Source organism: Platichthys flesus, chromosome 23, assembly GCF_949316205.1.
Source record: "Platichthys flesus chromosome 23, fPlaFle2.1, whole genome shotgun sequence".
NCBI classification, from domain to species: domain Eukaryota; kingdom Metazoa; phylum Chordata; class Actinopteri; order Pleuronectiformes; family Pleuronectidae; genus Platichthys; species Platichthys flesus.
This window is the reverse complement of record NC_084967.1, coordinates 5120555-5148144: the sequence shown is the minus strand read 5'-3', so window position 1 is coordinate 5148144 and position 27590 is coordinate 5120555. Positions and strand designations below refer to the sequence as shown.

Genomic DNA, 27590 nt, shown 5'->3' with positions numbered 1-27590 from the left:
GACAAGGGTTTACATTCCATGGAATCTCAGTTAAAGTGATTCAGACATATTCCGAGGAAACAAACGTGGGAAACTGTTTGTAAAACTTGTTTTTATATTGAGATGAGAAAATACCCACAGTCATTGCTACTGCAGACTAATTCATAAGAAGGGGGGTCATTTTAATCCACCTGTGAGAATCTGTGGTGGGATGTAACAAAGCACATGTTTCAAGTATCTGTATTTTACTGTAGAAGATTTCTGCAAAACACTGTGATACATGTTCACAGTGAGAGAGGAACTGTTTAACTGATCCAATCAGAGCGGGCCGATAACATTAGACCCCGCCTCCTTCAACAGGAGCAAAACACCTGAAATGGCTTCAGAAGAGAACAACACCAACACACACTTTTAATTTTTGATTAAATGTGGTACTTTTACTTTTTGCGTGGAGAGTCAAAAGAGCAAGTTTCATAGGAAACTCTGAACAAGACAACTGAAGAGTTCTCTTAAAGACCATACATCCACTGTCAACATTCAACTCTTCAGTGTGCAAAAATGAACTAATCGATTTTTCAAAGTAAAGTCCCACAATTTCCCAGGGAATAGATCATTTCAAAGTTCTAAGTTCGAATCCACTCTGTTCTGAGGATTTTTAGACAGGCAAGAAAAGATCGGCACAAGACCAAGTCCAGGCTGCCCTCAAATATTGCATTTTTGCATGGTTTCCTGACAAGAAATGAGGAAGACTGCCCCACACGTGGAGGCCCTAGCCTCCTGCAGCCGCCACAGGTTTGATTCTGACCCTCTGCTGCACTCTCATCACATTACTGTCCTGGTGTCAGTAAAGGCACCAACTCACAACAGAGGTTTAGTCCCTCCTTTTTATATTGTTATTCGAAGAGAGCCAATCACTGACGCTTGGCCTTCACTGAGATGTGTAAAGTGTGCAACATGCTCGTCTGCCCTGAGGTCCGGTGGGAGCACGTGACCCACTTGTGTCAGAAAGAGGAAAGCTGTTTCTCCGGCCTGTCTCTGGGTTGATCTCTGCTCAGTCAAACGCTGCTGCATCCCCATCCTCAGGAATGTGACCCGTCTCCCCCAAGCAGCGTGATTACAGGCCCATACACTCACATATACTTACATGGGCAGGCTCAGGCAGAGGAGGAGGAATTTCACAAACACAAACTCACACACACACACCCACACGCACACCCGTACTAACAGATAATGGACTAATAGCCAAGACAATGGCGCCATCTAGTGAATACACTGGCACAGTGCAACCTGTAAAACAAACCTCCTATTTTCCACAGATATTCAATCAGTTGTAAGAAAACTGTCTGTTTGTCAATATTGAACATATATTATCATTCTTGAACCCACAAATAAACACTCTATGAAGTGTTTAAACTCCAGCATGAATGTTTTATATGTAACTTTGTTGTCTGTTTGTCTGTTGTTTGTTCTCTTTTTAAAATCCACCTGCCTGGGACTGCAGATGAAAAATTGTCTCAGAGACTAACTCAAACTTATATGAACAATTGTGCTCTTTTGAATACATAAAAGGTAGAAAAGTTAAAAACAAATTACACAAATACATTTCTATTTTTGCAAAGGAAGCCCATTATCTACATTCATCATTATGGTATCGTGTTATGATATGTATCCACCGATGTACCTGTCAATACAGCTGATGGAAAATAAATTAATCTGTTTATTACAATTATAAAATGTATCCTTTAAAGGACAAGAACTTTACAGTATATGTTTAGCTTCTTCAGTATAATATGTAGATTAGGCACTGTATACTAAGAACAGTGGGCCGAATCTTTATTCTCAGGCAAGTGCTAAATAACTGTGACTAGACATGCGTCCTGCTACCTCCCACCTTAAATATATACTTCAGCAAATAAGAGGACATGCATCACTGTGAGGTTGTATGTGGACAGACCTTTTCTATACAGAAATGTTAGACCCATGCATTGGGATGCTGACTTCCTGACAGCAAGAACAACTGCTTCTTTTTACTTGCATTTGGCCGAATAACATTCACAACCTGGACCAAGGATCTGGAATATAGTGCATGAAACATGCTTTTCCGTCATATTCACAGTCAGCACACATGTAGTGCAGTTAGACCACATGGTCTGTAATTCTGAGCTGGACCCACAAAGGGGTCTGCGTGGACCCTTACAGACACTTGTAGAGGAGAAAAATGTATGTCAAGGAGAATATTTATTTTCACACACATACACAAGCTGAGGAACCTGAGGGACTGAGTAAGTGAAGGACAAAGAGACCTCCAGAATGAAAGTGTGTGTGTGTGTGTGTGTGTGTGTGTGGTGTGTGTGTCTGTATGTGTGTGTGTGTGTGTTAGAAGTGAGGACAGATATCAGAGATAAGAATAGTAGTAAAATGGGTCAGGTGTTATATTTGGCTTGTTCTCGGGTTCAGACGGAGTCTTAATAGAAATGATTCAAACAGTGACACACAATGACAAGTGGGTATCACAAACAAGTCTGTGTATATTATGTTCATCTGAATTCCCCACAATCATCCGTGCCCAATCAGTGAGGCCCTCTAGAAGCGTTTCTTTTTCTCTTTTCTCTTTTCTTCTTCCTGCCTTTTCTTCCTCCCTCTATCAAGTATTGGCATACTGGCTCGGCTCTTCTGCTCTCTACCCTTTACACCTACACTAAAACCCTCACGCTCGTCCACACAAATGCACACACGCCGAATAAACACCTATACACCCACAACAATAAAATAATATAAGCCAAACATTATGACCCCTTTTCCTTTTCTATTATGATGGCTTTTTTTCTCCATGTTTGACTTTGTTGATATTGATGTTTTAAAGTCTAGTTCCCTTGTTCTGTGCTGTGTCTTTGTGCTGGTCAGCAAACTGTTTTGCACTATAAGTAAAACAGGCTTATATAGTAAATCTCAATTGATAGAATTTAATACAGCTTGTTTCACTGTTTCAGATGTAAATCTTGCACGTGAATAATAAATTGTTGTTCAACACAATATATTGTAGCAGTGTCCTCAATAAATACAATGAGCAACTTCAATTGTACCTATGAAACATAATCTCTATCTGATCCTGCAGAACATTTCACTGTCTCAGGTAACAAATCAAATGGTTCAACTGTTTGTGTGTGAGAGTGTGAGTGTGTGTGTGTCAGAGAGTTCTGTGTCGCCATAGTGACGGCCACTAATCTTACCCCTGGCTTCCTGCCCAGCATGCATCACTCCCACTCAGCCGCCCTCCCTTTGCCTCGCTCCCTCTCTTCATTTCCAAGTCTCTCTGTTCATTTGCAGCCGGTCTGTCTCTCGCTGTCTTTTTTTCTTTTCGTCTCTTTTTGATGTCTAACACTCTCTGTCTTTTTTTCTATTCTTCCACTGCCGATTGGCGTGAAGGCCGTTCAAAGCAAAATGTGGCCAAAGCTTCCGAAAATGCAAAATTTGGCATTTCTCGGTGAATGAATTGAGTCGTCATTGCAGAAAAAGCACGTATGTAACTAGTGACATTAATGAATGAAGATTCTGCTCCATTTTTAGGATTTCTAATGGGCCCCAGCAGTGAGTCAGCAAAGCATTACTCATCGCAAAATCATTATCAATGTAATTACACCAGCACTTGATGAATCAAAAAGCCCACAGTGCCAGTTACACGGTACTTCAGTAAAGGATCCAAGAGGCTCGGGCTTTGTCTTTCCAATTTAAAAAAAAGGCAATGTGTACACAGTATAAACAATATAGTTACTGGTGACAGTGGCGGATGCAATTTACACAGAGAGGCCAATTAACTATCCAAACTCCCTTGCAAATTCCTGATTGAGGAAGGTGCAAATTTCAGTTTCCTGTTTGCTGTTGGCTCTACAGCTTTAAACTTTTATCATTCTAGTTTTTCCATAGCTTCCTCACTTTATAAATATACTAGTGCGGTCAAAATATTAAAATATTTAATCGCGATTAATCGCATTTATGTCATAGTTAACTCAAAATTAATCGCGATTAATCGCAAATTTTTATATATTCTAAATGTCCCTTCATTTATTTTTTCCCCATCATTTTTTTTTTTTAATGCTCTATCAATATGGAAAGTGGATTGGCTTGCTTTATGCAAATGTTTTATTTTATTGAATAACAACATTGCCAAACAGGGCGCTACAAAATAAAATTATAAAGCGCACATTTCAGGTAAACAAGGACTCAGCCTATAGTGCAGTTAAACCATGGCTTAATATTTTCTTTTTTCAAGTTTGCTGTGAACATAGCAGTCAGGCCTCTCAAACAGACAAGCAACAAAACAACAAACAAACAAAATACACAGGCAAGTGTCGGCCTACTTTGAAAATAATTAAACACAGAACTATAGGGCTATTTGAGTCCTCCCCATATTTGTGGAAAATGTATGAAATAAGAAGTACCCTATTTTGAAATAAATAAAAACATATAGCTGCAGCCTAATAGCTTAAAAATATATATTTTAGTTGCCGAAATATTAAAACAAAAAGCGAGAGCAGGTCAGACTGGAGGCGAACACAGATACTGAAGCTCGATAGAAACCAACTGCAGCTTCTGCTCTGATCGAGAAGCTGAGGCGCTGATCTCTGATTCGCTGAGACCAGAGAAACTCTGTGTTTTCACTGTTTCCATAGTTAAGCAGTGAGTCACTGAAAGGCTGCTTCACTTGAACGAGCTCTGATCTCACTGTGTCTCCCTGAGCGAGTGCGCGGGGGCAGGGGGCGGGGCTACGGTGCGCTATCTGGAACCACACACACACACACAGACACACACACAGACGCACACACACACACTCGCCCGCTCCTTGTACTTCATGACGGCCTGATACGATGATGTTTTAAAAAATTATTGTGACTTAGTCAACCAACAACATGCAAAAGCGTGAGACACACGGCGAAAGCGTGAGAGTTGGCAGCTCTGCGTTAATCTCGCGATAAAAAAATTAACGGCGTTAAAATGGGTTTGCGTTAACGCCGTTAATAACGCGTTAAACTGATGGTACTAAAATATACATATCCAGTGTTTAAGACTGGACCCCAGACAGGGGTAATTCTGCATTAGCATCCGTCCTGTGTCTTGAGGTCTGTCCAACAAGACTTTACCTTTTCCTTCAGTTTTGGATAAAAACATCTTGATCTGGTTGAGCCGGATATACCAAGTGTATCCATCCATCCATCCATCTACCCTTCATCCATCCATCCAGCCATCATCCATACATCATCCATCCCTCCATCCATCCACCCTTCATCCATCAAACCTTCCCTCATCCATCCATCCATCCACTTTATCGCTCAAAAGTCAATGTGTCACCAAAATATATTTAGGAAACCAAACAAGCGACATTAGTGTGTATTAGGACTATTTGTCGCCTATAAATAGCTTGAGAAGACGGGAACAATTTCTTTTTCTTAAGTTTTCTTTCCCAAAACTCAAGTGTCACAAAAGTATCATAGTGAGTGACGGTAATAAAGACATACATAAAGTATAGATGAGCGATTGGCGTCTTGAAATGCTGCCTTCTGGAAGGTAAAATCTTCCCAAAATAGACACGATACTGATTCCTGCTCACACAGGTTCACACAGAAGAAGAAAGTATAGGAAGTGAAATGCATTTTGATCAATCATGCTTTTCATCCCTTATAAAGATGACTAAGGAAGACACCTGGAGCTACATTAAACAAAATGTAGAGAAAGTTGCACAGATACCTGAGGAGCTGAGACTGTAGCAGCCAGAGGATGGGGCAGCAAGAGAAGGACAGATATACAGCAGCCTGCAGGAGCGGAAAACAGAGGAAACAGAAATAGGAAGAGTGGGAAGAGAAGAAAGCTGAAAAGAAGGAGAAGAGGGAGTAGAGACCAGGAGGAGAAGGAGAAGGAGAGGAGAGGAGAGGAGAGGAGAGGAGAGGAGAGGAGAGGAGAGGAGAGGAGAGGAGAGGAGAGGAGAGGAGAGGAGAGGAGAGGAGAGGAGGGGTTACCGGTATTCCTGCAGCCATGGTAGACATTAGTTTTTGTCTCCATCTGTCCTTCCCTGTCACTGTCCCTTCCTCCTGCTTGTCTGGCTGCAAGACAGAGGAACACATTACACACACACACACAAACACACAGAGACACACACACACACACACACACACCAACTCACAGGTACAGACATTCACAGATAATCGTACAAAAAAATAAACTATGTTATGAATTCATGTTATGGATATGGGTGTTTTAAAACAAGGTTCACTTTGTAACATTTCCCTGCCACTGTAACATTATCAAGGTATTACTGACAGAACTGTTATGTGGGCACATTACTCAACACTAGTTTGAATGCCAGTGAATGTCCTCATCATTCAAACATCCCGAGAGGGGAAACCTGAAAGTAACCCTGTGAGTCTAGGCAACTCCCGTCCTGGAGAGATCAGTCCTTTTGCTTTTTGTTACTTCTTCTCCTATATTATTGTGTGTCAACTTCCTGGAAAGACGTGTTATCGAGCCGCAAACAATCTGGACTGAGTTGCGGACCAAACAAGACGGGCATGAAGAGCCCTATTTTGCAGTGGACCTTTAAAGCTAGGAGAGAGCACATTTTTATGTTTATTCATTGATTTGATGTGGACAAAGTAACTAGACTCTAGTAAGAATGCTATCTTACATCTGAAGCCCCCAAACAGGTAACAATACAAAACACAGCATTTAATGTATCCCGTTACAAGTGATCGCAGTTGGGGTTTGCCTTATGCCATCGTTTAAGATGGTTCTTAAAGGTGAGATATGCAGAGCACTCCCTTATTGCAAGTGGTAGGTAATTCCAGTATTTACTCCCCTTTACTGCCAGCACAGTCTGTCCAAATGCGGTGCGCCTATTTGGGCCCTCACAGCCGCCCCCATAGTTGTGACCCTGGTGCCAATACCAATCACAGCCTTCTGTCTGATGAAATCATTTAAAGGGGGTGGGGTAAGCCCATGCACAACCTTGTATCTCAAACAAGCATATTTGACATTTTTTAAACAGAAAAAGCCAACCTTACTGATTGAGTGCAGTCGACCACCACAGCCCACTCTTCATTCTCTGAACATTTCAACATGTCTGAGCTTTTCACCAAACATATTTCACATTCTATGACTGTAACAACTGGAGGAGGAGGAGGAAGCGCCCAGCGCAAAGCAAATTAGATGAGATGATTCCCAGTGGCTCTGTCATAACTGTGTATATCGTGTATCCCCTGTGGGAGTGCCGATAGCTGCTTTTTTTCTTTCCACATGTTCCCCACAACTTAAATAAAACCAACATCAGGTTTTCAGATGGTGAAAAAAAGACGTGAGTTAGTTCTCTCACCAAGGGCTGTGGCAGGCAGCCATCTGTCACCACAGCAAAGTGTATGTGGGCCAACAGGACTCAATGTGATTGACCCAATTTACAGCAGGAATCTAGATCGTTCCCGGTCATTAGATTATCACACTAATGCGTGTTAACGCCTATTTCTGTCATCAAAAACTGTGATCAGGATCAATGGGAATCAACAGTGGAGACTGAGGGAAAAAGCTTCATCATCAACCGCTGACTTTTTTTAACATGGTACAGTGTAGTGGCAATGAGCGCACACTTATGTAATAATGAGACATCATGGGAATGAATTGTATGTCACTTGACCTGATGCTATTCAAGTGTGATGATTTGTTATCATGAAACGATATGTGTCAGGTTGAGCTCTGAGAATAGAATCCATATTTCCTTCTTGTTTTATGACACAAACTATGGGATTTACTTTGCAAAAATCTATCAGTTTGTGGGTTTTATGAGAAATGTAGTTTTTGGCACTTAAATGATGGAGGTTGTTGATCTTCCCTACCTCACTCTTTTTCTTCTGTTTCTTGTTTTTCTGCTTCCTCTGTCTCTTCTGAAGAAGGACGGTCTCGTATTTTGGCCTGGGATGTTCCTGATTGGAAACCAGAGGAGGAGTTAAATGTGTGAATAGTGTGTGTGTGTGTGTATTTGTACAGAACATACCTCCTCCTCCTCGATGCCTGTCAGATCCCAGCTGAAGCTCAAACTGATCTGACGACGCTTCCAGTGCTCCAGGAACAACACAGCTAAACACACACAAACAAAAAACACAAACACAAACACAAACACAAACACAAACACACACACACGCACACACGCACACATAAAATAGTTGATTGTAGGATTAGTATTATCTTTAGATACAGACCCCATTCATGTTCTGAGAGCATGTACTTCACAGCATGGAAAGTTTATTTTCCACATAACACAATATTTCTGGCAAAGGCAAAACGTGAAAAGAAAAATTATTAGTATTTTCTGCCTTACCCTCAAATTCCTCTTTATGTTATGGAGGTAATCAGGTATTAATGAGCAACACACACACACACACACACACAAACACAAATACAAACCCTCACCCCACAGAGACATGAAGATGGCGAAGAAGACAGTGGCCGGGTTGTCGAAGAGGTGCGACGCTCGGGCAGTGCTGCAGGCGGTGCTCAGCTGCCAGAAGTCACATGCTCCATCACACAGAGGACACATGGTGAAATTGAGACGCTCATCACACATCTCCAGGCTGAGGGGGGGAGAGACAAATCTTTAGTCACAGAGCACCTGGAAGTAACCCCCTTTAATGCCATGGTACTTAAGAACTGACGACAGTACGTGAAATGTCAAAAGACCCAAAGATCCTTGTGTCTGTTCGATTTTACCATGAGGAATGAATGGAACTTTAAAACATAACCACCATGCATCCCTCATAGTATTCACAGCAACTGTGGGCTAAATTATCTTCAGGACACACACAAACACACAGTTACACACACACAGCTACACGCACACACACACACACGCTGCCAGCTGTACCTTCTGTGTTCCTCCCACACAACTCTGACTAAAGCCAGATACAGCAGGTATCTGGGCAATCCCTGTTTAGTGTGTGCATACATTAACATGGTGGTGGGAAGAAACTTCCTTCTAGTGTTGGTATTTTGCCTTCATCAATTAGAATTGTGGATTTTCTTCCACGACTGAGGCTGCACTACAGTTTGCAATAAAACTTAGTGGATTTAAAGCGCGCGCGTGTGTGTGTGTGTGTGTGTGTACAAAGGGCACAGACCTGGGTATGTTAGTATCCACAGTCGCCACCCCGTAACCAAACACAATGATCCCCACTATGGAGGCCGGTATGAGCAGCTGAGTGTAAACGCCGAGCCACGCGAAGTAGAGTCCGATCTTCTCCCCGAAGTACTTCCTGTGGGGGTCAGAGGTCGAGGGTAAGTGAAAGTGACAAGGGCCATTCCAGGTCATGGCAGAGCAGACTGTAAAGTATTAAGCAATACGTAACGCAGGTGTGAGAATCCGTATGCTCTATTTGATCCTAGAATAGAGTCAGAGCACTGCTAATGCCTTATCTGGAGATTAATTAATTGTCTTAAGATCTTAATCTAACCACTAACCCTAACCCAGGTGTATGAACATGTCTGCCTCCTGTCCTATTAACAGACCTGAGCAAACATGGATTCTAGAGTGAAGCTGCAAACTTACCAAACATAAGGTGAGTGAAGAAGTGGACCATATTTTAAAAGTTATGGTGAATGCCCTAAAAATCGTATCAACTTAAATATTGACTTGATGTGACTGAATCCTCATTTTAGCTTCGGCTGAAATCTAGACTCGATATACAAGTTGTGCCAAAATGTGGAATGAGTTTTTTTATCAATACAAATGTCTGGATCTGTTGCCCTGAGCTGGTTATTGATATGTGGGTCATGTCGTACATGTGAGTGAGCAACAGAAACCACTGTGACTTTAGCTGTTGTCGATGAGATATGAGAGCGCCCATTCCATATTTCATAGTTACCTGACCAGATCAATGGGCTGGTACTTGTAGAAGGCTGAGTATCTGGCCCACTCATCATGCAGGACCTGACAACAGACAGAAGACAGAGACTGGGTCAGTGTGGTGTCGGGTTGGGAGTTTACCAGTTGTAGAAAGCTGAAAATGAACCAACGACCCTCAGGGGCAGAGCCGATGTGGAGGCAGATCGGTCGAGTTAAACCAGATCTAAAGCCAGATCAAATATTATAAAGTATAATAATGATATGTGATTCCACGCCTCTGTGAAACACTTGTGTCTTAATGATGCTTTTTAAATACACCCGTCTTTCTTGGCCTTGCTGAGGCTGAAAGAATATACAATAAAATATTTACAGTCCAAAACATTATTGTAATTATAATGACAATGGATAAAGAAGAAGTTGCTGTTTCAATTTTTTTATTCATATTTTGAACAGAAGTCATTGTTTATCTTGGTCTTTTCTCCAAAATCAGAGCCACGCAGGCATTGACTTTGTATTTTTTCCAGGCTCGGAGCAGCAGATCTGCTTCAGAGTAATGTTTATTCAACTTAATCCTCAATCTGTGACTTGCTTAGGCAGATGGGAAGGAGGAACAGTCTGAGAAAGGAACAGAGAAAGTAGAGGATGGAGATGAAGGTGATTCAAAAAGGCTATTGGACATTTAAAAGTCTTAGATAAGAAGAGTGGCTCTAGAAGTGTTTCACATTATCAAGTTGTTTTATAGTTGTTCTTTAAAAAGATGAGTGGTGAGGAGGAAGAAAAAAGACAGAGGAGGCGATGTACCTGTCGGTCATTCCTCTCCTCCATGTTTTCGACGGCCGTGTAGTCCCCCTGAGGAAACACAAACTTTCATTAAAATACAAATCCCTCAACAGACAGGGGATGTGTGACGAATCAAATTTACCAAAAATGCCCTGAGGACAAACTTTGAATTTCTGACTTTCATTGGTTTCAGTTTGTTTCAGAGGAGCCTGCACAAACTCAAAACCATACGTGAAAGAGGGAACTGAACTGAAAAGCTAACGAAGTTGGGATTATTCAGAGAAAGTGACAGAAACTAAAACCAACCGGCATCTCACTGGAATTTCAGAGCTCACACTTACGTCGTGAAGAGGGAAGGCAGCATCATACACGCATTTAGCTATCAATGTGCTGATGCCTGGAAAAGAAGAGAGAGTGCAGAGTCGTAAGAAAACAGCCGGAGAACATTAGAACTTCCCTCTGAAGTGATTTTCTACAACAAGAGTAATCAACAAATCTCTATTGTACAATTTATGTGGATCATGAACCATTTCCTCTGGGAAGAAGATATGCAGATATTTACCCTGAGCCTGAACCGGATATTGTTATTGCCCTTGTGTGTGTGTGTGTGTGAGAGAGAGAAAGAGAGAGAGTATGCAGTATGATAAGTGCCTGTATTTTAACCTAGGTGGGAAGATTAACTAATGGAGCTGATGGACAAGGTCGACAAAAAATGTGATGCATAAACAGAAAATGATTACTTCAGACATCAGGATCATATTATCATCATACGGTCAATAATTTAAAATTTTGTATTTCAAGTACAGTTAGGATCTAAAGCTTTTAAAGATCAACAAAAGATTAATGCTCATAGGAATGATGTCATCATGACAGCAACATGAAGTCAGACAAAAGCATCATGTGGTACTGGACTTCTGTTGTCATGTTTTATCGACTTTTAGAGGAGCTCCTTTAGAGATCAGATTAAATGTCTTTTCTCAAGGTCATTTCAGCTAAGTGGATTTGGATGATGGTCTTATATTCAAACAGGTCATGGAGGTTAAATTTCAGAAAGCATATTGACTGGTATTTGCACATCAGCCACACATGTACTGTATGTGTGAAGCATCCTGCAGCTTGTACTGTTTTAATACAGGGTCAGGAAGACTGGGACCAGTTCAGGTGCCACTTTTAGTCTTTGGAAAATGTCATGTGGGAAGTGGTGTCCTGGCCTGTGAAGGGCGGCGCAGACATCGACACATCAGATGACCTGGCACACGCAACTGGCTCTTTCATCAGAGTAATGAATCAATTAATTCATCGGGAACTCTGCAGTGACTTGCTGTGCTATTAATGAACCTCAACTCAGACTCACACACGCACATGCCAGTGCACGGACGCTCACTCGACCAGCTAGAAACAACCACAACTCTCAGAGGCTTCAGTCTCAGCCTGACCCAGGAAGTGTGACCCACTTGTACGGGAGGTGGAGGCGAGGAGCGGAGACACAAGGAGTGTGTGTGTGTGTGTGTGTGTGTGTGTGTGCGCGCTCATGTCTTTCTATAATTATGAGGGCCAATTTTGGTTCAATACCATCATTGTGAATGGGCTGTTTCAAGGTTAGGACCCTGTTATAGGGTTATCATTAGGGTTAGGTTAAGGTTAGGGTAACTATGGTTAGGCATTTAGCTGTGTGGTTAAGGTTAGGTTAGGGGGCTAGGGAATGCATTATGGCAATGAGTTTCCTCACTATAGAGAGACTTGCGTGTGCGTGTGTGTGTTTGGTGCAGGTGTGTGCGTGTCAGTTAGAGAGAGACACCAAATCTAAGGAGGGACAAGAAAATAGAGGTTAAAGAGATGCATCTCTATCTTGTGTCGCCTGTCTCCCCTGCAGCTCCATCGGTACCCGCTGGCTGAGACCTTCTGCTGTGATTAGTGAGCCAACTAGACATATGGTGGGCTCTAGAAACGAACTGGGTGTTTCTATATGCGGCCTGACTTAATTTTCATGCACAGACGGCTTTATGACTTGAAGTTAATTTAGAAAAATCCCCAAAGGAAGTCCATTGGTCTGTCACAGACTTCCAGTAGAAAGTGTTTATGTTTATTCACAAACGTCTTACACAACTGACACCACTACTGAGGTCAGGGTAGACTTTAATCGTCCCAATGGATGTCGAGTTAGTGTTAATTTACGGGATCCGCCAAATGGGAACAAGGTCACCAAACAAATTGGGGTTAAAAATGCTGCTCGCCCTCATCCAATTATCCAATCACTGCGCTCCTTGTTCGGGTCACCAGCTGAACTCCACTTTACTACAGTTCACCTCACCACTGAACTCACAGCAGGTGTCGATGTCGTCTGACACCTCACCTGCAGTTGTTCACCCAGAATAAATTACCTCCGCCAAGTAAGGAAGTAAGGATCTGGTTTCTGCTTTGTTGTTTTCTTCCAAGTTAGCAGGATTACTCAAAATCGACTCAACCGGAGCAGTGGTGCATGACCCCAAAATATGGTATGTTTAGGGGACCGATATTTATGTGTGAGCAAATAAAAATCTGGAGCTAGTGAACTTAAATGTGGTTTCATAAGACCTTTGTAGGGCCCTGGTGGAGGTAGGAACTCTACTGAGTGAAATGTAGTTGTTGCTTGGATTCTAATTTTCTAACATGTTTTGGAAACAGCCAAAGCAATCAATGTTCATGACACATCCACTACAAAGGCTCATGAAACCTTTAATTAGACCAAAACAACCGACTGCCAACAAGCGTTTTAATGCCGCTATTCAAGACTCCATCAGTTGATTCTTCTTGATCCCTGCTATTTTTACACAGCAGTTACAGTCAGCCCCACTTCCAGGGGATGGGAGGGATCAGAGAAGAACTTGTCGCTGTCTAAATGACTGAAGCCATTGATTATCACTACTTTTAAAAGCATAATGGAAAGATCATTGACCTCTCTCAAAGCTTTATGCCTGTGGCAGGCATATTACATCCAGTCCAACAAATATCACTAATTTAGTTATGTCCAAGCTCAAAGTGTTCAGATTAACATGAAGAATAAAGGGCTGGAACATAATTTTAACATCCTCCTACACACAATGTCTATGGAGTTGTCCTCACCTATGGTTTGACAGGTTCGTACACACACCGTCCGTCTCAGGATCTCGTACACCTGAGGAAGATGTGAGATATAAACCAGTTCTGAACCATTACAACACATTGGAGAAGTAGATGAAAATATAAATGCACACTTACAACTCGGCCCCTCGTTGCATTGTCAAAAAACGTGTCTTTAGATGTGATGTTGTACCTGAAAGAAACACAACCAACACAGCTGTTAAGTGCAAGCTCTATGCCAACACTAAAATCTGCAAGTGTGTGTTTGTGTGTGTGTGTGTGTGTGTGTGGGAGTCTCACAGGTTGAGTTTGTCCCTGGAGAAGCAGTGCGAGAGAAATTTGGTGCGTCCGTTGTCTGGATTGGGGACCTTGGGCTGAAAAGGTTTATTCAGTTTCCTCCACACGTTGCTCATACTGGACCCAAACCCACTTTCCTCTTTAAGTTCATAGCTCTGGTGAAACACACAGCGTATAAGTCAATAACAACACAACAGGTCAACTTATTACACAGGTTAGAAGCTCATATTTTGGGTCCAAAGGATCTTAATGTTCTGCCAACATGTAGATTTTTTCAAGATTGAGGTGCCTTGTAGATGTAAAACCCAAATTCAGTATTAGTATTACTATGAAGTGAGCCACCCACAATACACATCACCTAATCTTTTGCAGTCTTGGTCTATCTGTATTGGCAGTTCTATGAAGGAGTCCCACTCTTCATCTTAAAGGAGACATATTATACTTAATTAATTGTAATTAGTTGAAAAGTTGTTAAGAAAAGAAAACTCCTGCCTCATATGTACATTGCTGCTCCTCTTTTCAGCCTCTGTATGAAACGCTAGTTTTAGCTCCTATCTCTTTAAGCCCCCCACCAAATAAAACCCAGTCTGTTCTGATTGGCTAGCTGGCCTGTTCTGTTATGATTGGTTAGCTGCTTCCAGAGGACGTCGGAAATGTTAACCTCCGCCCTCGCTATAGGTTTGTTAGGGTACGTGTCAGACGAGCTACTAGGCGTGCATAATGACGTCACATGACCTCACAATGTTGTGGAATTATCAATCGGACTACTAAGGAAGCGTTTCGGGACTTTATTGTTTTCTGTTGAGATAAGAAGCTCCCTTCACAGCAGACTTTGTTTTTCTTTTTAAGTCTGACTAACACGAAAAAAACTATATCATACACTAGAGGAAAGAAAAACTGAAAACCCATAATATGTCTCCCTAAATGATATTCCTCTAATAAAATTCTACTAGCGCTGCAGAATATACGAAAAAAACATTACTGCACATGAACCCAAAAAGTCAATGTCAGTGTCCACTGGCATAATCTGGATTGATTATGATGGGTATTGATTTTACCGTTTTAGTGGGGACCTTAATCTTGAGGAACTCTGCCTCTCGACAGAGCACTGGCCAGGGTGCATGGAGACGAGTGAAGCTGGGGCCGTGGGCCTTAAACTGGAAAAGAAACAAAACGTCATGTTAAGGACTCGAACAGAAAAGAGCAGGTCTACGCAGACATGTGATCAGATGTAGTGGGTCGCACTGCAAGTGGTGCATCCTTATTTCTTGACCCACAATAAAACACAAGACACTCAGTTACATCCCTTCCTTAAGTATGGCTGACAGCGTTAACAATGTACATTTTACTCATTATGTTGTTCTATTTCCTATGTTCAGGTACTGTAGAGTTTGTGGGCTAAAGTTTTCTACTTAAAAAGTGATTTGTGCACAGTAAATTTAATGTTTTGTGAATTATCTTAGCAATTTGCTAAAGGCTGAAACTACCTGCTTTATAAAACCATCCTACCGGACCATCTGCTGGTGCTGCTTTGCAATTCAATATAACTGACACACTCTGTTGCAGCAGGAGAGACCTGTGTGTGATCTACACTTCACCACAGTCAACTGCCTCTCTGCTGCTTTTACCTCCACATCTCAGTGTCGGCCTCTGGGAGCCGCAACTCCACATTTCACATTACTCAGCTCTGCGAGTCATGCTTTCATTTCAAGCCAGGCACAGCCGCTCCCCTGTCCTGACCCGGTGAATCAGATTGGCTAACCAGACTCGCCAGCAGCATCACTCTGGTCGTTATTAAAGATGGATGCAGGCTTTGGTCTGTCGGCGAAGCCCCGGGCTGTTTTCCTCACTGCTTTTGTTGCTGCAGCCTGTTCCCGACAATGTTTGGGTCTTTTTTTTGTTCAAATGTATTTATCATAAGTAACATCAAATTCTGAGTCACCCAGCTCGTTCTGCTAATGAATCAATGTCCAGCGCCCACGCAGTAATTATTATTTAATGTTAAGATGCATTTGCTAAATTTGATAATTGCCGGTTTCGCAAATCACCTAGAGGAATGTGATTGAGTTCTGCATTTTAGTGCACCGACAGCACCTCATCTGTCCCTCTGCGACTGAATATGGATAAATTAATCAACAGGAATTGTGCAGCAGCGAAATTATCCACAGCAGCAGCAGCCATTACAGGGCCGGCCTGCACTGTGAGTGTGAGCAGAAATGAAAGAGAGAAGAGGCAGCGGGAGGCAACAGCCAGGTAACCTTACCCTTCTCAGACCCCCCCCCCCAGCTTCTGTAAGAGAGGGGAGGGGGGGGTGGAAAGATAAAGGTGGCACCGGCAACCCACGGAAACCTGAAACGATTCTCTTTCTCCTCCCTCGACTCCTACTCTCCTGAGATCTTTCACTCCCCCCCCCCCCCCCTCCTCACATATATTACTGTACCTTCTGCCACCCGCTAGCCACTGTTTCACTGACTGATTGACTGACCGGCTGACTCACTAACTGTCACTCGGACTCCTCTTATATTTCATTATCTTCCACCACGCTGCCCTTTGTCCTTTTCCGGGGACATAGTGGAGCAGAACGCCACCAGAACACTAACCCCTAATAACCTAATAACCTCTTTTTTATGCGCTCATGGGACAAACTTGTGGGTTTCTATGATTTGTTTTCACTTGATGCCATCTGTCAACTCAATAAAATCACTAATGTATTGGGATTGTAGCCTTACAATCAGCCTGAGGCATCCTCTCTCATCTCCACCTGCTGCCACCAGTATATTTAACCCAACAGCTCAGTCGCCCCCTTCTATTTCTTCCTCCTTCCTTTCCTTCCTCCTCCTCCTCACCCTCCCTTCCCCTTAGTGCTCCATCAAAAAGCAGAGGATATAAATACCTATCAGCCTGGGGAAGGTTAATTAGTGGCGGGATTTCCAATTATCTCTTTATCTCTATCGGGGTGGTGAGTGGGAGGTTATCTAGGACGCAGCCGGGGGCGTCTTGGGGTGGGTAGTAGGGGTACTGAGTATGAGAGGGTGAGCGGTTGGGTGATGGGATGTCCAGGTAGAGAGTGAAGTGGTGAAAAACCGAGAGAGTGAGGAGAGAGAGGGACAGTGACAGAGTGAGAGCGAGTACAATGGATCCGTATTGGATTGGATTTGGCTGCAATGCCGTTTATCTCTGAAAGTGTTTTGTGGACTCAAACACTCCACCCACCCCTCCATTGGCATAGTAGTGAGTAGTTTGGGAGTGAATTTTCATTTTTCTGTGAACTATCCCTTTAAAACAATGAGGGAAAACAGCATGAAAAAGCTGTTAGTTGTTATAAGTGGAAGTTGCTGAAAGACAACGGGGGGGCTGACATTAGTGGGTCTCCTACAGACCCTCAGGTGGTCTAATGAATGGATCAGCCTGGATATACTGTACTGACAGTAAGCATTGCTCTTATAGTCGACACAGGCTACCGCTGAAACACACAAATGCACATTCTCAATCATTGGAGGCGGTTTGATCCCCTCCTCCAGTCTACGTGCTGAAGTGTCCTTGGGCAAGACACTGAACCCTGAATTGCCCCGATGGCTGCGTCAAACAGTGTAAGCTGTGCATAGAAGCCCTGTATGATTGAGTGAATCCGACTTATTCTGTGAGGAACTTTGAGTGGTTGAAAAGCACGATATATCAATGCAGTCCACGATCTATACAACAAAAGAATTGTGATACAACTCGTATAACACAGAATATTCAGATTATAATAGGACAATGGGAAAATACTTTATGTTAGTGTGATGCTTTATTTCAAAGAGGTTTTATATTTGTCAAGAGCTTAGGCTAATTCTATGTGTGGAGGCTCATCACAGTGATAAGTACATGCTACAAGCATGATGTGATGGGCAGGGCCGGCATTAAAAAATCCAATATGCACAAGCAATTTGTGTGGACAGAGACGGACTCGGTCTCGAGTGAAGGTACGTGTTACAGAAACATTTAATCCAGCTCGCTCTGTTCCTTAAGCCCCCACAGACCGAAACCCCTAACAGGTCGGAGCTCCACTTCTTGAATTAACATCTCCCTGAGATTTAATTAAAAGTGCTCTGCAAGAGGACGTCCCTAAGAGATCGAAGGTCAGCTCAATAATCCTCAGGCACAGTCAACAAGTTTGACATTCAAGCCAGGCTTCCTCCCCCCCATCCTCGCACATCCAATTAATCAAACAGGTTGGACGTGAACAGGAGAATGTAGCTCAGTACAATGTCCCAATATATTCAGAAAGAAAAATATTGTTGTGGGTTTGATTTGTATCTACACTTGAACATGTATAACATAAGTTATGTGTTTAAGTGGCAGAAACTTGGACTATGGGCAGAGAAGGTCTCTGGTTCGACTTCACGGAGAGACAACAAAAGACAAACCAGGATTGATCTGTCCAAAAAAACCAAGAGTCTCCCTACCCTGTCTAGTGCCCCTGAGCAAGGCACCTTACTCCCCCAACTGCAATCTGCTCCCTGAGCGCCGTACATGGTCGCTCACTGCTCTGTGTGTATTTCCGACAGTTATCATATTTAAATCCTGTAACTGTGTTTAGAAGTGTGCTGTAGAAATGACTTCTAATTATTATTATATAATTACTATCATTAAGAAAAAAACATTTTGTCCACTTTCAGGTGTGTTTGTGTCTGCGTGGGCAAGTGTGTGATTGTGTGTGTCTGTGTGTGATCATTGGGCCTGCAGTCAACTCTACCCAAGCTGTCACTTAGTTTATTTAGTGATAAACTCCTTCATTACTTATTCAGTTTCCATATATTCCTCTTTCAAAATGGGAGCAGTCACATTCAGATGTGCTACATCAATTTTTGATGCTGATCATACGAGACAATAGATTCACCTGAACCACCTAATGAGTCGTTTGCCTCAGTGACCATTAAAACCTTTGGCCACACATTTAATTCACTGATATCCAACTGGTGAAATGTCCCTGTGACATGAATTAATTTATTTTAAATTAGAGAAAATTTTGCATACAGATAAAGAGGCTGGTACTGTTTAAACTTAATAATAACATAATCATCCCACACCTTCGCTACAAACTTTATTACTTTCAGAGGCAAAAAAAGAGACAATGTTCCTTAACATCACCGGGAGGTTCTACAACCACGTCTATCTCCGCACCGATGGATTTGTCAATCATTCTGTCAGAGTACCTGTCACACATATATTCAAACAAAGGATATGGAAATGAAAGGCTTCCTCTTCCTACTGGCTGCAGATTCAATCTACCCCTCAATTCACGAGCCGAGATAAGGAGCTATCAGTCAGCCCACTAATCTCATCCTGGTTTAGGCTTCATGGCCACACTGTCAGCAATCTGATTAACACTAGCCTGCGGGATACACACTGCCAACTGGATGATAGCCAGCACACACACAGACACAAACACACACACTTGTCTTTTGTTGTGAGGACACTCATTGACATAATGCATTGCCTAGCCCCTTACCCTAACCTCAACCATCCAACTAATCAACTTACCCTACCCTAATTCTAACCCTAACTCTAAAACCAAGTCATAAATCGCAAACAGCAATAGGAATTTGTGGAAACCAGCCAAAATGTCCTCAGAACTATTGACCAAATAACTATAGACACACACACACAGCCACATACACATACACGCCAGACCCTCATTCTTGCACATCAGTACAACACAATCATCTTTCATTTGAGCTGCAGACATCTCTTCCCTCATCATCACACCAAGCAGCTGAAGTCAGCAACATTTAATTTTGCCAAATTCTTCTTCGCGTTGTTGGAGCCAAAATGCAGCAGTTAGTTTGGTAACAAGTGGAATTTTAACAATAACTAAGTTTGTACAAATCTGTGGCAGTGAGCCCGTGGTGATCACAGTCTGTGTATACTGCCAAGCACCCACTACCAACACACACACACACACAACACACACACAAAAACACACGTGCACATACACACAATTAAACCAAAGCGGGACAGAACTACACACTCTCACTCTGGTTGCTACGTAACCCACAATCACAGAGAAGGCGATTGGTACATGTCAAAATAAAATTACCCATGTAAGGCTAAATTAGGGAATCATTACAAAGAGGTCACCAGCTGTGTTGGCTTCGGCAACTTAGAATTAGAGTCCACCAGCTCAGATGTAACACCAGGAAACAGAAACATCACAGGGAAATAGGGGTTGAAAGTCTTGACCGTGATCCAAACCGAGGTTCATGCCTTCGTTACATTGTTTACATTTGATCTGGTTAGTTTTGGTTTCACATAATTTAAAGACTAATGTATCACAATCCTGCAAGTCTGGACAACTTAGACTCTTGAGACCACTGAGGTGTCCTCCCTTTTCTATGGTTTATTGAAGTCTCAATGTCCTGCAATTGGTCAAAACTGTCCCAAAAATGTTTTCACATTGCAGGCTATAGGAACCATGGTTTAGTTTGATCTGGATTGAGACCACTTTTATTCGGCCAAAAGTTGGTCAAGGCAAACCGTTACTTCGGTTTGGACTTAACTTAAAACTCTGACGGCGGGGACTCAACAAGGTAGCTGGGAGAGCGCACCAAGTCATATTTAGAAAACAGCAGCAAAGGCGATCCATACTCAGTGGACAGCCAAACAGCAGAAAACAAGTACTTAGCAACGCAAGTGAGAGGAAGTAATTATATCCCGTGAGAAAATAGGATGCAATGCTTGTCGTAGGTGCTAGGGCTCAGCTGCAGGAACAGTCTCAACGTGGCTCTATTCTGATGATGATCGTTACAGTGTGACACCGGCACAGATCCATCCAAGGTAGTTGTAGCAATTGTCGACTCAAGGTTTCCTTTGTTTTTCTTCAAGCGTTTGTGGCTGAAGGAACGAGGCTGAATGACTCATTGCATTTGATTTCTTTTCTCTGTTTCTTGGGTTTGGGAATCGTGTGTTGCCCTTAGATACAAGATGCTTCTGACACACAACTCTGCCGTTCGTCAAACCCCACTGTGTGAAGGAGGTTCTGCTAAGACCGCGCTGCAGGGGGGTTTTATTGAGCTTTTCTGTGGTCACTTGTTGAAGAAGATTTGGTTGTTTTGGAAACTCAAACATGTCTGTTTGAGTTTTTTTTTACATTATTTACATTTACATTTGTAAAAGTGTTTTTTTTTACATTATATGCTGCGGTTATTTATCCTTAATTTTGCCTTTTCGTGTAAGTTGCCTTTACAAACGTCAAAGGTGGCATATCATTTATTCAAGATAAGGTAAGACCCCTAGACGCAGATACCCATGGGGTCAGGAATGTAACCCGGAGCCTCTGAAGTGTAACACTTAAAGATCTTAAATTCATGTCAATACCAGACCCTAAATAAACGTTTCTGGAAAAGACATATTGAGAGTGTCCATTCCCATTGGGTTTTCTATAAGATGCTTAAATCTTGCATTTCTCAAGTCACATGGGTGGCCTCCATCTGTCTTGAACTCAAAAATGTGTATTTTGTGATCATTAGAATAAACTTCCATCACATAGAATGCTGAAAGAGGTGCAGACTCCTGACTCCTATATGTTTACACAGGGATAACTTCAGTTGTTGGCTAAATTCAACTCTATATGGGAGTAAATTTACCCAGTAATAGGAGTTTGATGGGAAAATGTTCTTATCTCTCTTATTAGTGGCTAAGAAAATTGTTCACATGTTTCAGATGAATGTGTCTACCTCCTAAAATCTGTTGATGTTATCAGTGCAAGTATACTCTGCACTGTAACTACACAACACATAGGTGGATACCTAATTGTGCCTTTGGCTGTGATTGGACCTGCTCTAAAGAAGACTGATCACCAGTATTAACTTAATGACTCCTTTGGGTTGTGTCTTACTTTCTCCTTTATATAACATTGCTATAATTTGGTCAAAAGCAGCCAGGAAGGCAAAAAAAAAACTCTTGTTGCTGTAACAGACAACTTATATTCTTAAAAACCAACTGAATTTCACCCACCACTTCCCTCTACCATCCGAGCCACAGTCCTATGTAGGCGCACACCTTAAATAGCTCAAGACAGGGTTACATCAGATGCTGTTCGCAGATTTGTCTAAAAAAACTCTATAAATCGATAGCGTAAAGGTTCTATTTTAACAATATGCTCCGAAGCACATGGTGCAAGCACATTCTGGTTCAGTCCAAATCCAGTTCTACTATTTTAACTGCAGAAAAAATTGTTGGTTATAGTTATAGTAATGTTATAGTCATGGTATAATAAATATAAACTGCTCATTGACTTTGAATAGGGTGACCTCATGCAATGCAGGATTGCATCGTTGTTCCATTGATCGGCTCTGCTTGTGATGTGTGCAGTTGAAGTTGGGGCGCCAGAGCAGGCACCAGCCAATCAAATTGGTGCAAACAGGCAACAGCTGTTTCAAAATTGATGTTGGTAAGATATGGGGAACCTGTGTACATCTGCTTGTGGTGGACAGGTAGCACTGCTGATTTGCATATGAAGTCAGTTAGGATGACCACTCACCTCTCTGTCTCTCTCTATCTCCAGGCCAGCCTCCAGCAGGTTGGCCTCAAACTCTTGTCTGATCAGGCGCATCTCGTGCTCAGCCGGCTCCATCAGCTCGTTCCCTCCTGCAAATCCCAGTTCCATGAACACCTCGTCGACGTTCACGGCCTCTCCTTCCTGCGCGTCCCCTCCTAATCCTGCCGCCGAGTGCGAGCCCACCGACTGACGAAAGTTGCCATTGGAAACAATAGATAATCTGTCGTGTGAAACTGATATGCTGGCGCGGGATCGGGAGAAGCTCTGCCGTATGGAGTTGTGCCGTCGCTGATGGTAGACCAGGACATAGTCGACTTTCCGTCGGCCGTCAGAGAAGTAAAGGCCTTCTCTGTTGCTCTGGGGGCTTGGCGTTGGACCCACAACCTGCAGGGATGCAAGAGGAATCAAAGCCAACGTTAAATAGTAAGCAACACCAAACACAAAAGCAGTATGTGCTGTGACGTAGAGGCTATATACTCTCATTAGTTGTGATCATATAAAGGTATCTCACTCACTTTAACAAATCGAGATCGTGTACCACACAGAGCATCCTCAAGCATCGGAGTTACGTAATAACTGTTTGAATGAACTTAAACATCCAGTGCAGTGTCAGCGCACGCAAACATAAGTGGCTTTTGGCAGGTTCTCAAAAACACTGAAGTGAGAACCTCCAGCAGCAGAGTGGGCAGTTAGCTCACCTCTGGCAGTTTTATTCTTTATTTAGACAAAGAGAGAGCAGAGGGGGAGACTAAACATGGAGGACACAAGAGGGAAAGCTCAATAGGCTCCGGGTAGGTATGAGGTTTAAACTTCAGGAAAACAGGTTTCTTACCTATCATGAGGACAGGTTACTAAAATATGTTGTTGCTGTGAGTGTGCGTGTGTGTTTGTGTGTGTGTGTGCGTGTATGTGTGTGTGTTTGTGGAATCATGAAAGCGCTGCATTTTAGCTCTAACTTGTTTGTTTGAGTTAAACTAATTAATTGAGTGTCCTAACCTCCGCTAAATGTGTGTCTTTGATTTTTTTTTTAACTAAACTGTAAATATAAACATCCTCTCACTACAAATCACATGAATACCTGTGCTTTTTGTCTGTGCCTCAACACTTCATTAAATAACAAGAACTAATAATGCCAGTAGATGGAAAGAACGCTTTATAGCTAAATAAGCTAGCTAGCGTCCCTAATCAAGATTTTCGACCAGTTCACTTTACTGGGGTCCCTGCTTTGAAGAGTGGCTTCCAACGTTAAGTCTCCCATTTTGCTGGCGTGCTCCACAGGAGGGGTGCGCAACATTCTGGTCAGAGGAAATTCCATGTTTTAGCTTTTCTGTGAAATTAAGTTCATAAGTTCACTTGTTGCATTAAAGTAATTGACTAGTATGTTAAACTGCCAGATTATTGCACATCTCACAAACGTTTTAACGACATCCTCAGTTTTTAACATTGAAACTACACAGTCCATCTGTAAAGTAGGTTTTGACCTAGATTTGCTTCATGCTTCTTTTCCCTGTAGCCAGACAGTTAAATTGTTTTCTCTGAACACGACCTTCATATAGCTAACTCGCTAGGAGGACATTTAATCTAAAAACGTGTTGTAAATGAAACCGTTTCAGGTCGAATTTGAATGTCGGGGCTTACAGTCACTTGGATGACACCACAGGAGCAGTATTGAGGCATTTTATGTTTATCTTCTATGTAGAAGTGGTCGACAGAAACTCGGATGCAACGCTGTTTACCCCTAAAACTCCGAAAGTGTTTTGTGGACTCAAACCCTTCACCATCCTCTTTGTTACCACAGACTTGGTATACATATCGGAAACATCATGAAACTTATCTTGCGGACTCAACTGGTCTTGGCCGTCGGCCATCGTGAGGATTAGCTTGGATTTCAAGGAAATTTGGCCACACGCTTTGTTAGTTCCACATTAGCTAAAATATTAAACAGCCCATAAACGTCCATGGTTCTCCCACACAAGTGGTTTCACTTTATACTAATGAGGCCTATTCTACAGACTGTGTTTGACTGACATCTCCTGTACGACTGCTGGGTGGAGAAACTAACTCCTCCATCACTCAAAAACCCAGAGTGAGGCCGACCCCCTAGTGTTCGTTATATTGACTTTGTTACTTTTCTATTTAGGCGTCTGACTTTGCAATGTGAAATAAAACAAATACAACATGGCGAAATTAGAGCGACCATGAGCAATTTCAGACAGAGCCACGGAGTTTGATGAGCTCATGTGATTCCCAGCGTGGCTCCACTAATAATTGGCTCACAATCAGTATTCGTGTGGGCGAACATTCTTCAGTCAATAAACTACACATCCGCATAAACTGTAATATTATACTGCTTCTAACGTCTTAAATGTTTCACTCTTTCAGAAAGACTATAGTATTCCATGTATTTATATTTTCAAGCAAAGTGTCAAAAGCAGAACTGTCACACATGAATCTTGTGGAGTGTCAGTGTTTTCAGAGACTCTAGTGACTTGATTCAAAGTAAAACCACTATGAGGCTTGGATGCAGTTGTGGGAGACTTTTTAATTCTCAGCATCATTCAATTTAAACCCAATGCAAAGTCTACTATCAAGTGAAAAATGCTAATGTCCTTTGGAGGGTTTGGAGGTGGGCTGTTCTGCAGCTGTACACTGTACATACATTCAACAGTACACACAGTGCCAATTCCAAACTCCTGGAACTTTCATTAAGGATTTTTCCTACAGAAACATTATTTTATAAGCTTCTTATCAGATTTAGCCTTGACGGTCAAATAATGGCCGTGAACAGATTATGTGGTTCTTACAGTGTCCAATTGGAAAAATATAGTAGTAATAAATATATATAACATGTATTATTGTTAATACGAAAGCAACAATACTAGATGTGATGTATCTTTGTTATGTCACTATGTAACCTGGTAATACAACCAGAAGAGTGGTATTAGAATAGGGATCGACACAGATTGGTCCCTGGTGAAGGTGACATCTAACACGGAACAGGGTGGCAGCGGGCGGACTGTGCTGTACTCACCGGGATCTTGTCTTCACTCGTGGACGTCTGCATGCTGTTGCGCTGGAGAAACACACAGAAGTAGAAGAAGAAGAAGAAGAAGAAGAAGAAGAAGAAGAAGGAGAAGAAGAGAGAGGAGTGAAAGTTGGATTTCTCCTCAGAGAGAAACAGACGCGTTCACCATCACCACCTTCATCCACATCGTGCCCGCATGACACCTGAGGTCAGTCCGGTAAGTCCAGAGTCCGGGAGGAGAGACGGCTGCTCGGAGTCACGCTGCATTGTTATTATTATGTTATACAGGAGTGCGTGTGTGTGCTGGTGATACCCATCTATCCCACTGTGTGATCTGGATTCTGCCTGCGCACAGCCGGCGCGTTTGGCACGAAGCGTGCCACACTGTAAAAAATGTAGGTTTGAATGCGCCACACTCTAAAAAACACTTTGACTGAAGACACTCTACTCTACCGTGACTGAAGCACTTCTTGCCAACTTGAGAGTCAAATCATTTTACCGTAGGATTTTTAATTTAAAAAAGATTTAAACATTAATTAATTTGTTGCCGGAATGCATTTTATTCGGTGGACTGAAATTTATCACTCTCATTATTCTGGCTCCTGCAGGTTTTCAGAGCCTCATAAAATGTATTTAAAATAATCATTTACATTTGTTTCGACTATGAGCTGCATAGTTGAGTTGTGATGTAACAGGAAGTTTAAAGTTAAAACAGGAAATACTAGGCTGCTGCATTACTCTGGAGGTAGAGATTGTTTATTATAACCATTAATAGTATAATAAGTTAATTATTTTATACGTATTTCTCACTTATATATTTCATCATATCTGTATGTAAATATATTTATTTGGTGTTTGTTTCTATTGGTGTCTTCTAAGTAACCACGATGTTTGGATTTGTGTAACCCATGGACAGGGAGGGGTTCCGGTTCCTGTAGTTATCAGATCACTTGTGTCTTTATTTAAAGATTTGTGTGTTTGCTCATTGGAAAAAAACCTTGTAAAAATAAGTTTACAATGTGTCCGTAGAGGACAGGGTATTTTTTGCAGTGTGGAGCGAGAGGACGCAGCCTCTTTGATTAAATAGCGCACTGATGAAGCTCGGAGAGAGACAGGGGTTTTCTTCCTTCTCACTGGCTACATCACAATCACAGACACTATCTATAAATCATAATGGAGCACTAGCTTTTGTCCCAGCGCATGGTATATCTCTGTCTGCCACCCCAGTGTTTGAAAAGTTAGTTTGACCCTTTTAAAGAAGCAATGTGCAGTTGCTGTGGCATGTCATTTTATCTAATTGTATTGTTTTCCCATAAAGCATACAATACTTTTACATAGTTAATACCTGAGCCCTGTATTGTCAATGTGAGACATTTGGTAATGTCCTGTATCACCTCTACTCCCCATTGTCCACGGGAGAGGTATGTTACATTTCATTGTTCAAGATTTTCCTATGTTAGCTTCCAGTGGGTTTACACATTGCTTGAAGGTTATGGTATCATATGGGAACGCAATACTTCTGATGTTTACTTTGTGACGCACCAAATATGTAAAAACTGTTCAAAGGGTTAGATTTCATTCGCTTGGTTTATCAGAATAAACAGAGATCGCATTCGGTATCTACATATATTCATACGTTTATGTAGATACCGGGTCCATACAGGGTCCATTAAGTGGGTTAGACTTCATTGGTAAGGGGTGAGGAGAGGGTGTTGTGGGAAAATGGGTCGATTCCTTGGGTTTTCCAGGCCTTAATATATATAAAATATAAATATAAATACATACATACACACACAGACACACACAGACACTCACCCCAGGGTTTAACCCCCAGCTTTGCCATTAACCTATTTCTAAGCATCCCTAATCCTGAACTGAAGTCATTTCTCTCGACAAAGATTAACTTCGAACTGATAGGTTTCACTTGATGTCGATGTGAAGTCCATTCAATTCATCCCTGTACGTGTGTTCCAACTTTTATTTTGAAAGAGGAC

General features: G+C 42.1%; 1 protein-coding gene across 1 annotated transcript in view; it reads right to left on the bottom strand.

Annotated features, from left to right (window-relative positions):
- The window catches only part of ano2b (anoctamin 2b), a 55722-nt gene extending 30048 nt beyond the window's left edge, over positions 1–25674 (bottom strand). The window contains exons 1-13 of the mRNA XM_062383309.1: positions 25603–25674; positions 22554–22955; positions 15091–15189; positions 14036–14187; positions 13874–13928; positions 13739–13790; positions 10978–11033; positions 10658–10705; positions 9876–9940; positions 9132–9266; positions 8428–8588; positions 8012–8094; positions 7854–7940 (exon numbers count right to left, since the gene is read on the bottom strand). Of these exons, the coding sequence (XP_062239293.1) occupies positions 7854–7940; positions 8012–8094; positions 8428–8588; positions 9132–9266; positions 9876–9940; positions 10658–10705; positions 10978–11033; positions 13739–13790; positions 13874–13928; positions 14036–14187; positions 15091–15189; positions 22554–22955; positions 25603–25635 (1428 nt within the window). The 5' untranslated portion in view covers positions 25636–25674. The remainder of the gene's footprint in view (positions 1–7853; positions 7941–8011; positions 8095–8427; positions 8589–9131; positions 9267–9875; positions 9941–10657; positions 10706–10977; positions 11034–13738; positions 13791–13873; positions 13929–14035; positions 14188–15090; positions 15190–22553; positions 22956–25602) is intronic.
- Between the last annotated feature and the right edge of the window lie 1916 nt (positions 25675–27590).